General features: G+C 34.5%; 1 protein-coding gene across 1 annotated transcript in view; it reads right to left on the bottom strand.

Moving 5' to 3' along the window:
• Positions 1 to 14,084, bottom strand: part of LOC142150611 (uncharacterized) — a 42,603-nt gene extending 28,519 nt beyond the window's left edge. The window contains exons 1-2 of the mRNA XM_075205810.1: positions 13,418 to 14,084; positions 5,076 to 5,853 (exon numbers count right to left, since the gene is read on the bottom strand). Coding sequence (XP_075061911.1) covers positions 5,076 to 5,853; positions 13,418 to 14,084 — 1,445 coding nt within the window. The remainder of the gene's footprint in view (positions 1 to 5,075; positions 5,854 to 13,417) is intronic.
• Between the last annotated feature and the right edge of the window lie 266 nt (positions 14,085 to 14,350).

The raw sequence follows: 14,350 nt of genomic DNA, 5'->3' as shown, positions 1-14,350 counted from the left end.
AATAGGATAGTTACAGCTTTATTCAGCGAATTTTGACGGAACCTGTGGAAGTGTCCGATCTGCTCAGTAATATCACCTCACTGCTTCCAGAGAACTATAAATACAGCTGCATAAGTGTGAGAAGCAGCGGTACATTTTATGTACTTCCGAAAGTACATAAAAATGAGAGAAGACCACACGGCAGACCAAAAGTTTCAGGTCCAGACAACCTAACGGAGAAAGCTAGTATATATGTTTACACCTATTTGAGAGAATTTGAATTCTCCTTGCCTTCATATGTACGAAACACCTTAGATGTCCTTAGTAAAATACAACATATCACGGTACATGAGAACACTTGGTTATGTACATGTGATGTGGAGGCTCTATACACTAGTATTGACCATCAAAAAGATATAGAAGCTGCCAGACAATTGTTTAAGTCCAAAGTGAGAAATGAACATAATAGCTTTGTTCTAAACCTATTAGAATTTGTCCTGACAAAGAACTTTTTTTACATTTGATGACAAATTCTTCTTACGGGTGAGGGGCACGGCAATAGGGACAACTTGTGCCCCAAGCTATGCCAATCTCTACATTGTGGGGTGGGAAAGAGAGATAGTGTTCACCACCGAAAATGAGATCTATACACAGCATGTTGTTTTATGGTTAAGATTCATAGATGACATATTCCTCATTTGGGAAGGAGATGAGGAGATTCTCATAAGATTATTAACCATCTGAATGTCAATCAAATTAATCTTAAACTCACTTTTGATATCAATTCTGACAAGATAACCTTTCTAGACCTTACAATTTCTGTTACAGATCAGAAAGAACTTTCTAGTGACATTTTTAGGAAGAAAACAGCAACAAACAGTATTCTCCATGCATCTAGCTCTCATCTCCCTTCTACAATTCGTAGTATCCCTAAAGGAGAATCTCTCCGTATGAGAAGAAACTGTGGTAATTTAGCTACTATTGATAAAAGAGCTAAGGAGTTACGTGAAAGACTCCTGAAAAGAGGGTATAGCCATAATTCGATCAAAAAAGCATATAGAGAAACTAGAACTATTAAAAGAGATTCTTTAATCTTTCCACAAAGACAACATAAATCAGAAAATACAATCATTAGATTTGTTAGTACCTTCAACAATCAGTGGCAGCAAATTCAATCTATCCTACAAAAACATAATCACATCTTGAAATTAGATCCAGATCTTCAAGAGATAATGGGAAACAGAATACTAACCAGCTGGAGGAGATCAAAGAATCTACGTGACTTATTTGTACATAGTCATTTTCAGGACAATTCAAAACAGATGACAATTAGAAAACAATAACTGGATTTTACCCTTGTGGGAAATGTAAAGCCTGCAAGTATAAAAAGAAGACCTACGAATTTGTGGACAAATTTGCTAATCGACACACCATTAAAAGCTTTATTAATTGTGACACACAAGGTGTCATATATTATCTCACCTGTCCTTGTGAGTTAAGCTATATCGGGATGACAAGCAGACCTTTTAAACATCGACTGCTAGAACATGTAGGCAACATTTGGAATGCCGAACAAGATACCAAGAGAATGAAAACTTTAACTTCACTAGCCAGACATTTCTTAAAGGCACATAACAACAACTCAAAATACTTAGTAGCTTATGGAATGGAAAAAATAAATCTTGGAACTAGAGGTGGCGATATTAAACAGACGTTGTTGAAACATGACGCGAAAATGATCTTCTTAATGGGGACAATTTATCCTAAGGGATTAAATGACAACAATAATTATACAGCTTTTCTCTGACTGATGGAGTGATATAACTAGATCCAAATGGATTATCATATGGACCCTCACTGTATTTCATTTGCTAATACTGATACATTTGGTTGGAACCACAGCCATAATAAATTATGCAAGGGACCATTATACAGAATTTTTATTTGACTTTAACTGCCAATATTAATATATCTGGGTGGAACTATACTTACATAATGAGTTATATATATTAAGATACAATAAACTCTTACTGATTTAGTTACAATTATATATAATCTACACTCTTTAGTGTCTTATAGGGAGACATATATAAGAGTATACTTAATTTGAATTTATGTAATTGTTAAAATAAGAAAAATGACATTATTATTGTAATATAGTTTTTTCACTTAATATCACATAAAACTAACATAAAGAACAAAAAAATGAAAAGTAATAAATTAAATAATATAAATAAAAAACTAAAAATGTAAAAAATTAAAAAAATAATAATAATATATAAAAAAAAAATTAATTAATAATAAAAATAAAAAAACAATGAATAATTAACAATTTAAAAAAATTAAATATAAAAAATATTCAAAATTATTAACAATTATTGCACAAATTAATGAATATGTTATAACAAAATAGCACACTATTAATATTAGTCACATCATCACTTACCTCACTTTGGATATAACAATCCCTTATTATAGTTTAATTTAGATACTTTAATCCCTTATTTTCAACACTTTTTAGCATCATAGCACTTTATTTTCTTTTTTGTTTTAATTTAATTCATAATTTCATTATGGTACATATCTGAATTCTATATCACCAAAAAAATATATAGATCTAACTAACCGATATTTAGTGATTGTGATTAATTATGGCTTACTTGATGACGTATTATTAAGATCTGCTAGACCTAGTAGCAACTATAGTAAATCCCGTATTATTAAGCCATATTATTAAGTTTATTTATTATTCCCCTCCTTATTATCGGCAATGCAATGCATTTGGACCAATAGAAATCCGAATGGGAGAAGTTTGGATTGTAACCATCAGAGATTGGCTGTATATTATGCCTATCACTTTGATAAACACTCTTTCTGATAGGTGGAGACACCCTCACGTCATGAGGTTAGCCCCACACTGACAGTATTTATTAACCATCAGAACAGTCTCTCGGCTTGCCTTGAATAAGCACACAGCGAAACGCGCGTCGTTGTATCACTGGGTGCACTAGATTATACTTGACCTTAGGGGAAAGAAGAAACGAGGAATTGCTCCAGCAAAATCAGAGATATTCTGGAGCTTTTTGTAGGCAGATAGTTAGCCGCCGCTGTATAATTGAAAGCTGTTTGAGAGTATAATTAATAATACTGGCTCCACTACCACTACATAACTGGAAGCTGATTGAGAGTATAACAAACAATACTGGCACTACCACTACATATCTAACAAATGAGACTATCTTTTACCTGATGAGGTATATGGATCTAAAAAGAATGGGAGCTAATTGAGAGACTAGCGAGTAATATTAATGTTACTGCTATATATAATCACGAGACCATCCACATCAGGTGTGTAATATAGAAACTATGACTCTCTCCAACAAATCCTAGTTAGTGTAGAGCCTCTCTAGGTAGATAGCAAATCATCTCCGTGTATTACTAAAGCTGATCAAGAGAATAGTGAATAACACTGGTGTCATTATCATATATGCATTTAATGAGATTATTCACAGCCAATGTATTTGGAGATATGAAATGTGGGTATTAGTCTACCTATATTGTATATTATACTCCCCACTATATTAAGGCAAGTTACCTGGTGCACCCAGTCACTTTTAATTACACACAGTGATTTTATTGAATATATACTTTTATATATCGCTGATTTAATCTAAACAATAAAAGTTAAGTTTTAAAAGTTAATATCCTTTAATATTGAGAACCAATGTGCACCTATTTATTTCCTTTCAACTTTGTTGAAGATTGTACATGGCAAGGAGAGGACCTGGGAGGAGTGAGGGTTTTCCGCACACAGTACAGAGTAAGCATACAGTGCACATTGTTTTGCAGAGACGAAATTTCCTTTTGTGGTTCAAGATGGCCATCGGCACACTCTCGCTGTTGTTTGCTGTGTGGAAGGTGCACAATTATTTCCAGTCTGCATAAGGACATGAGTTTTGCACCAGCTCAGAGCTGGAAGAGATTACGTGTCATCCTATACATTAAATTGGATACATTTAAAACCTCCATATTGAACTCCAAGCATTGAAATAAAAAGGTTGACAGACAAATAATCGTCACATGGAATATTCAAAAAATCCTTTATTTCTAAGGAAACAGAACGAGTTTGACAACCAGCAAAATAAAATAATATGTGCGTGAGCAATACAATTGTATACTTACAGGCAGCAAGCTTACACAATTATACCCTGTAAAATAACATAAAGAAAACACTTGGAAAGAGGGCCTTGCGTGGGTGTCAGCAGCATAGAGATGGTAATGGAGGCCAAAGGAGCTGATACCATCACAGAGGGAAGAAGTGAAGAGGGAGAGGAGCAGGGGGGGGGGCGAAAATAGATCCATGGGGGATTCTGATAGGTAGTGGGAGAGGTGGGAAAATAGAGACAGAAATAGAGACCCAAAATTAGTGGTTGGTGAAGGAGAAATCGAACCAGATAAGCGCTGTTTCACGGAAGCTGATGAACAGGAGAGTTTTCTGGAGGAGAGGGTGGTCAATGGTGTCTAGTTGTGCAGAGGTCTCGAAAGATAAGCAGGATGAAAAAACACTTAGATGTGACCTTAGTGAGGGTGGCTTCATTGGAGTGGAGGGAATAAAAAACAGATTGAAGCGGATCAAGAAAGGGAGTGGGAGGAAAGGAAGATAGTGATATGGTTGTAGCCCCTATTACCAGTCCCTCTTATGATTATTTAATCGGTTTGCAGAGTGAATCGAATGTACTTTGTAAATGACCTCCACTGTGTGTAAGTGACATGGACACTTTAAATGTGCCACTGGTTTAAAATAAGAACATAATAATAAACATTCAACTTCATAAGTATCTTAATAAACCACAAGACACCTTGGGACTTCTTTGTCATTGTTGGTTGATATACAGTTGCTCTCGATTACAGGGAGACCATCCCAAGGGAAAATTTCCTAAGTCTCAATGTTAGTCGTTCAAGTCTAAAAAAGATTTGATTTTACAACATTTGCCACATCCAGTTAATTAAAATTGATTCTCTCCTTTGTGAATATTATAATGATTAAACAAGTTAACTTGTCTATGAAATACATGCTCTATTCGGAAACAAATTACTTCCTTGTGTGACTTCTCTGGTGCATAAGAAGTGTTATCTCTTGTTTAAAACATTTGTTACATTCAGAGCACATAAATGGTTTTTCTCCTGTGTGGCTTCTCTGATGCCTAACAAGGTGTGAATTAGTGTTAAAACACTTGCTACATTTAGAACATGAATAGGGCTTCTCCCCGGTGTGAATCATGTGGTGTCTAACAAGGTTTGACTTCTGTTTAAAACATTTGTTACATTCAGAGCATGAAAATGGTTTTTCTCCTGTGTGAATCCTCTGGTGCATGATTAATTTTGAATTGGACCCAAAACATTTACTACATTCGGAGCATGAAAATGATTTCTCTCTAGTGTGAGTCCTCTGGTGACTAATAAGGTGTGATTTCTGTTTAAAACATTTACTACATTCGGAGCATGAAAATGATTTCTCTCCCGTGTGAGTTCTCTGGTGACTAACAAGTAATGACTTCTGTTTAAAACATTTGTTACATTCAGAACATGAATATGGTTTTTCTCCAGTGTGAATCCTCTGGTGACAAATAAGTTGTGATTTCTGTTTAAAACATTTACTACATTCAGAACATGAAAATGGGGTTTCTCCTGTGTGGATCCTCTGATGTCTAACAAGATCTGACTTATGAGTAAAACACGTGTTACATTCAGAGCAACTAAACATTTTTTCTCCTGTGTGACTCCTCTGGTGTAGGATTAAGTTTGAATTGGTACTAAAACATTTACTACATTCAGAACATGAAAATGGCTTCTCGCCGGTGTGAACCCTCAGGTGTATGATCAGCTTTGACTTACATGTAAACATTTTATCACACTCAGAGCATTGATATGGCCTCTGTCCTGTGAGACTCATTGTGTGTTTAATGAGTAACAAGCTATAGAAGGCTGCTTCTATTCAGAAAATTAAAATAGCTTTTGTGAATCCTCAAGTTTTATAAGAGCTGACTTCTGTAGTTGATATGACTTGTGGGTGACTCAGATATTCAGTATAGAATGTCGTTCTATGGGTGTCCTCTTCTGCTGCTAGAGGGAATCCTGCTCATTAATCCACCTGTTAAAAAATATATATATATATTTGATACCAAAGTTATATGAATGTAAATTGTACACCTACTTTGCAAGCTGTTGGGAATGGATTGTACATAATTAAGATATTTTGATTAAATCATCTTGGAATACATTCTGATTTCAGACTTATATATAGCAAAAAGGAAAGATCAGAACATAGAGGCACCTAGTAGTGCAGTAATTTCCAAATCAAAACTGACAACGTCCCAAAATATGCTCATGAACACAATGTGAATCGGCCTCATACCAATGTGCACAACATGAATCAGGTTTATCTGATTACCTCTAGAGATATTCCAAAGCGCCTTCCTGTTGTGGTCTCCAGATACAAAGACATATATTCCAAAAGGAAAGGAATACAAATAGTGTAATATGTTCTGGATAAATGTAATCATAAGTTGTAATACATATATAATGGATAAAACAAATCCTGTGTATCTGATTTACAAAAGATTAAATGGGGAATCAAACAGTGACAATGAGATCATATTTGTACAAATAACTGAACATTCACTCAATGAATCATTGTCCCCCTCTTTGATATTTAAATGAACATGAAAGTTTTAGTGCTGAATTAGTTTACCAAAGTGCTCATGAAAATATCCTAAATAATCCCATAGTACTATTAGTCAATATACCAATATATATTTTTCATTTGATACCACAGTACTGATAGAGATAAATTGCACACATGACACCACAGTACTGATAGAAAAATAATTCAAAGTAGTGTACTCCTATAATTATATGTATGATTGTTAGATTACAATACTAGCTATATAAATATTACTAAGACAAGAATACAAACAGTAATAAATCACAAAATCTGCAATCACTTGTGTATGGATCAATACATTCTAATGCATAATATAGTTACCTTACTCTGTAGGTTTCTCCTTCAGTCTGTTTTCCTCATGCTCATTCTTACTGTTCCATCCTTCCAGCTCTCTAGCCACCAACTGACTAACACCAGCCTGATACAGCCTATTTATAGTCATTCCTCCCCATCTCTCTTCAATAGTTCCCGGGATGACCAAAACTTATTCTCAAACTATTTGTCATCAGGTGAAATTTAAGTTAGTCTCTCATAAAATCAAATTATTTCATCAGAGCAGCTTCAGTTTCTGGTGTAAACCTCCTTGACATGTAAATGAGGTATAAACATTCCTAAGGTCACTTACAACAAAAGAGAATTGTAATTAGATCTCGGCTGTTGATAACATCTTCCTTTCTAATTAGATCACAGCAGTCTCTGACATCCTGTTATGTCAACAAATGGACCTTTTGTTTAAGATTCTCCTATTGTCGAGGCAGAGAGAGCCACAATCTTCTCTTTTGTTCAGATTTAGCTAGTTTAAGGTGATTACAGACTCTACACAAATGAGAAACACATCTCATGGAGTCATTAATGTTTTAGAAACATAGGAAGTAATATTATTGTGAAGTATATTAATATATAGGGTTACTGGGGAATTAGCATATAGGACATAAATTTACTATTAAGTCACTCAGGTGTTTACACCCCGGAAATACTTGGGACAGCAGCCAATTTATTGATTAGAGGGAGACCAGTGTCAGTATCTAATCTATGAACATTCGCAACGAGTGCTGCCAAGATTTGAAGAAGTATCAATCATGTTCTATATATTTCATACATTTACCTTGTGCTAGTTAAACTGAATAAACAAAGAATCATACATGCATTTATGTTTAAGACAATGGCGGAATACGTTAAAATAAATATGGCTATATATTGTTTGAATGAATAACCTATAAAAATAGGTTATAACAATTTGAATGATTTAGAAACATGTGAATATTGAAGAAGAGGTTCAGGAATTGATTATATGATATAGGGAAATAGTCCTAATTCTTAAATCTTCAATAGACACAAAAATATTAAATCATATCAAATCAATTCTTCCTTTTGCCATATTTATATATGGCACTATTCTTCTTTCTAATACACCTTCTTGACTATCAATTGTAAAATATGTTGCAGTTTTTAGACTAATTAATGTTCAGTGGGGGGATTGAACATCTTAACACTACCAATAAACTTATATACGTATTATATATTTATATTTCCCAGTATCTGAGTGGACCTCTACATATAATAAACACCACTTTCCTCTGCTTTGTATACATTAGTATGAAGATCAAGAAAGTAGCAGGGTAAGATCGTACTGGAGGATACACTGAGGTTGGTTGGGTCCTGGACTTATAAGGAAGTGGAGGGTTTTAGAGATTCAAAGTAAGTTTTTTAAGGTGGATGTGAAAGGGGGTAAGTAATTAAATTGGAGGTTCCCAAACAGAAGGAACTGAGCACAAGTGGGCAAAAGAGTTGATGGTGGGAGGAAGAGAGACAGATGAACTAATTACCAGAGAAGCTGAATGCTTGCAGATCCACGGCCAAGGGGTAAATGTATCAATCTGTGCATTCTGCAAATCAGCGATATTCGGCAACTTTCCAGTGGAATGTAAAATGACAATGTCTTTAAAGGCAAGTTTTGCCTGTAATGACATTGCCATTTTAATTCAGCCCTGCCAAATCTCCAAATATTGGCGATTTACAGAATGCGCAGATTGATACATTTACCCCCAGGATAGTTACCGCTTTGCTCAGTGAATGTTGACAGAACCTGTGCAAGTGTCCAATCTGCTCAGTAATATCACCTCACTGCTTCCAGAGAACTTTAAATACAGCTGCATTAGTGTGAGAAGCAGCGGTACATTTTTTTTGCTTCCGAAAGTACATAAAAATGAGAGAAGACCACCCGGCAGACTAATAGTTTCAGGTCTAGACAACCTAACGGAGAAAGCTAGTATAAATGTTGACATCTATTTGAGAGAATTTGTATTCTCCTTGCCTTCATATGTACGAGACACCTTAGATATCCTTGGTAAAATACAACATATCACAGTACATGAGAACACTTGGTTATGTACATGTGATGTGGAGGCGCTATACACTAGTATTGAGCATCAAAAATATTTAGAAGCTGCCAGACAATTTTTTGAGACCAAAGTGAGAAATGAACGTAATAGCTTTGTTCTAAACCTATTAGAATTTGTCCTGACAAAGAACTTTTGTTACATTTGATGACAAGTTCTTCTTACAGGTGAGGGGCCAGGCGATGAGGATGACTTGTGCCCCAAGCTATGCCAATCTCTACATTGTGTGGTGGGAAAGAGAGATAGTGTTCACCATCGAAAATGAGATCTACACATGGCATGTTTTTTTATGGCTAAGATTCATAGATGACATATTCCTCATTTGGGAAGGAGATAAGGAGATTCTCATAAAATTATTAACCATCTGAATGTCAATCAAATTAATCTTAAACTCACTTTTGATCTAAATTCTGACAAGATAACCTTTCTAGACCTTACGATTTTTGACAAAAGAGCAATGGAGTTACGTGAAAAGACTCCTGAAAATAGGGTACAGCCATAATTCGATCAAAAAAGCATATAGAGAAACTAGAACTATTAAAAGAGATTCTTAAATCTTTCCACAAAAACAACATAAATCAGAAAATACAATCATTAGATTTGTTAGTACATTCAACAATCAGTGGCAGCAAATTCAATCTATCCTACAAAAACATAGTCACATCTTGAAATTAGATCCAGATCTGCAAGAGATAATGGGAAACAGAATACTTACCAGCTGGAGGAGATCGAAGAATCTACGTGACTTATTTCTACATAGTCATTTTCATCACAATTCAAAACAGATGACAATTAGAAAAACAATAACTGGATTTTACCCTTGTGGGAAATGTAAAGCCTGCAAGTATACGAAGAAGACCCACCAATTTGTGGACAAATTTACTAATCGCCACACCATTAAAAGCTTTATTAATTGTGACACAAAAGGTGTCATATAATGTTTCACCTGTCCTTGTGAGTTAAGCTATATCGGGATGACTAGCAGACCATTTAAACATCGACTGCTAGAACATGAAGGCAACATTTGTAATGACGAACAAGATGCCAAGAGAATGAAAACTTGAACTTCTGTAGCCAGACATTTTTTAAAGGCACATAACAACAACCCAAAATACTTAGTAGCTTATGGAATGGAAAAATTAAATCTTGGAACTAGAGGTGGCGATATTAAACAGACGTTGAAGCATGAAGCGAAAATGATCTTCTTAATGGGGACAATTTATCCTAAGGGATTAAATGACAACAATAATTATACAGCTTTACTCTGATTGATGGAGTGATATAATTAGATCTAATGGGATTATCATACTGACCCTCATTATATTTCATTTGCTAATACTGATACATTTAGGTGAAACCACAGCCATAATAAATTATGCAAGGGATTATTATACAGGATTTTTATTTGACTTTAACTGCTAATATTAATATATTGGGGTGGAACTATAGTTACATAATGAGTTATATATATTAAGATACAATAAACTCTTACTGATTTAGTTACAATTATATATAATCTACACTTTTTAGTGTCTTATAGGGAGGCATGTATAAGAGTATACTTAATTTAGATTTATGTAATTGTTAAAATAAGAAAAATGTCATTATTATTATAATATAGTTTTTGTCACTTAATATCACAAAAAACTAATATAAAGAACAAAAAATGAAAAGTAATAAATTAAATAATATAAATAAAAACTAAAAATGTAAAAAATGTAAAAAAAATAAAATAATAATATATAAAATAAATATTAATTAATAAAAAAAAATGAATAATTAAAAATTTTAAAAAATTAAATATAAAAAATATTCAAAAATATTAACAATTATTGCACAAATTAATGAATATGTTATAACAAAATAACACACTATTAATATTAGTCACATCATCACTTACCTCACTTTGGATATAACAATCCCTTATTATAGTTTAATTTAGATACTTTAATCCCTAATCTTCAACACGTTTTAGCATCATAGCACTTTATTTTCTTTTTTATTTTAATTTGATTCATAAATTCATTATGGTACATATCTGAATTCTATATCACCAAAAACAATATATAGATCTAACTCACCGATCTTTAGTGATCGTGATTAATTATGGCTTACTTGATTATGTATGATTAAGATCTGCTAGACCTGGTAGCAACTATAGTAAATCCCGTATTATTAAACCATATTATTAAGTTTATTTATTATTCCCTTCCTTATTATCGGCAATGCAATGCATTTGGACCAATAGAAATCCGAATGGGAGGAGTTTAGAATGTAACCATCAGATATTGGCTATCATTTTGGCAATCACTTTGATAAACACTCTTTCTGATAGGCGGAGACACCCTCACGTCATGAGGTTAGCCCCACACTGACAGTATTTATTAACTGTCAGAACAGTTTCTCGGCTTGCCTTGAATAAGCACACAGCGAAACGCGTGTCGTTGTATCGCTGGGTGCACTAGATTATACCTGACCTTAGGGGAAAGAAGAAACGAGGAATTGCTCCAACAAAACAAGAGATATTCTGGAGCTTTTTTTAGGCAGATAGTTAGCCGCCGCTGTATAATTGAAAGCTGTTTGAGAGTATAATTAATAATACTGGCGCCACTACCACTACATAACTGGAAGCTGATATAACAAACAATACTGGCACTACCACTACATATCTAACAAATGAGACTATCTTTTACCTGATGTGGTATATGGATCTAAGATGAATGGGAGCTAATTGAGAGACTAGCGAGTAATAATAATGTTACTGCTATATATAATCACGAGACCATCCACATCAGATGTGTAATATAAAAAACTGTGACTCGCTCCAACAAATCCTAGTTAGTGTAGAACGTCTCTAGGTAAATAGCAAATCATCTCCGTGTATTACTAAAGCTGATCAAGAGAATAGTGAGTAACACTGGTGTCATTATCATATATGCATTTAATGAGATTATTCACAGCCAATGTATTTGGAGATATGAAATGTGGGTATTGCTCTACCTCTATTATATATTATACTCCCCATTATATTAAGGCAAGTTACCTGGTGCACCCAGTCACTTTTGATTACACACAGTGATTTTATTGAAGATATAGTTTTATATATCTCTGATTTAATCTAAACAATAAAAGTTACGTTTTAAAAGTTAATATCCTTTAATATTGAGAACCAATGTGCACCTATTTTTTCCTTTCAACTTTGTTGAAGATTGTACATGGCAAGGAGAGGACCTGGGAGGAGTGAGGGTGTTCCGCACACAGTACAGAGTAAGCATACAGTGCACATTGTTTTGCAGAGACGAAATTTCATTTTGTAGTTCAAGATGGCCATCGGCACACTCTCGCTGTTGTTTGCTGTGTGGAAGGTGCACGATTATTTCCAGTCTGCATAAGGACCTGAGTTTTGCACCAGCTCAGAGCTGGAAGAGATTACGTCTCATCCTATACTTTAAATTGGATACATTTATAACCTCCATATTGAACTCCAAACAATGTAATAAAAAGGTTGACAGACAAATAATCGTCACATGGAATATTCAAAAAATTCTTTATTTCTAAGGCACCAGAACAAGTTTGACAACCAAAAAAATAAAATTATATGTACGTGAACAATAAAATTGTATACGTACAGGCAACAAGCTTACACTATTATACCCTGTAATATAACATAAAGAAAACACTTGGAAGGAGGGCCTTACGTGGGTGTCAGCAGCATAGAGATGGTAATGGAGGCCAAAGGAGCTGATACCATTACAGAGGAAATTATTATAGAGGGAGAGGAGGGGGACGAGAACAGATCCATGGGGGATGGTGACAGGTAGTGGCAGAGGAGGGAAAATATAGACAGAAATAGAGACCCAAAATTAGTGGTTGGTGAAGTAGCAGTTAAACCATATAAGGGCAGTTTTCACGGAAGATGATGAAGAGGAGAGTTTGCTGGAGGAGAGGGTGGTCAATGGTGTCTAGTTGTGCAGAGGTCTAGAAAGATAAGCAGGATTGGTATACAGTTGCTCTTGATTACAGGGAGACCATCCCAGTGGAAAAATTCCTAAGTCTAAATGTTAGTCGTTCCAGTCTAAAAAATATTTGATTTTACATACATTTGCCACATCCAGTAAATGAAAATTGATTCTCTCCTTTGTGAATATTATAATCATTAAACAAGTTAACTTGTCTATGAAATACATGCTCTATTCGGAAACAAGTGACTTTCTTGTGTGACTTCTCTGGTGAGTAAGAAGTGTTATCTCTTGTTTAAAACATTTGTTACATTCAGAGCACATAAATGGTTTCTATCCTGTGTGGGTTCTCTGATGACTAACAAGGTGTGAATCAGTCTTAAAACACTTGCTACATTTAGAACATGAAAAGGGCTTCTCTCCAGTGTGAATCATGTGGTGTCTAACAAGGTTTGACTTCTGGTTAAAACATTTGTTACATTCAGAGCATGAAAATGGTTTTTCTCCTGTGTGAATCCTCTGGTGCATGATTAAATGTGAATTGGTACGAAAATGTTTGTTACATTCAGAGCATGAATATGGTTTTTCTCCTGTATGAAACCTCTGATGTAGGATTAAGTTTGAATTGGACCCAAAACATTTACTACATTCGGAGCATGAATATGGTTTTTCTCCAGTGTGAATCCTCTGGTGTCTAAAAAGGTGTGACTTCCGTTTAAAACATTTACTACATTCAGAACATGAAAATGGGGTTTCTCCTGTGTGGATCCTCTGATGTTCAACAAGAAGTGACTTGGAAGTAAAACACTTGTTACATTCAGAACAACTAAACATTTTTTCTCCTGTGTGACTCCTCTGGTGTATGATTAATTTTAAATTGGTACTAAAACATTTACTACATTCAGAACATGAAAATGGCTGCTCGCCTGTGTGAATCCGCAAGTGTATAATCAGCTGTGACTTCCATCTAAACATTTTATCACACTCAGAGCATTGATATGGTCTCTCTCCTGTGAGACTCATTGTGTGTTTAATGAGTAACAAGCTATAGAAGGCTGCTTCTATTCAGAAAATGAAAATAGCTTGTGGGAATCCTCAAGTTTTATAAGAGTTGACTCCTGTAGTCGATATGACTTGTGGGTGACTCAGATATTTAGTATAGAATGTTGATCTATGGGTGTCCTCTTCTGTTGCTAGAGGGAATCCTGCTCATCAATCCACCTGTTACAAAAAATATATATATTTTATACCAAAATCATACGAATGTAATATTTCCCTCTTGTTTATAA

The sequence above is a fragment of the Mixophyes fleayi genome, chromosome 4 (genome assembly GCF_038048845.1).
Source record: "Mixophyes fleayi isolate aMixFle1 chromosome 4, aMixFle1.hap1, whole genome shotgun sequence".
Classification (NCBI taxonomy): domain Eukaryota; kingdom Metazoa; phylum Chordata; class Amphibia; order Anura; family Limnodynastidae; genus Mixophyes; species Mixophyes fleayi.
The sequence above is the reverse complement of the archived record's forward strand: the minus strand, read 5'-3'. Positions and strand labels throughout refer to the sequence as shown.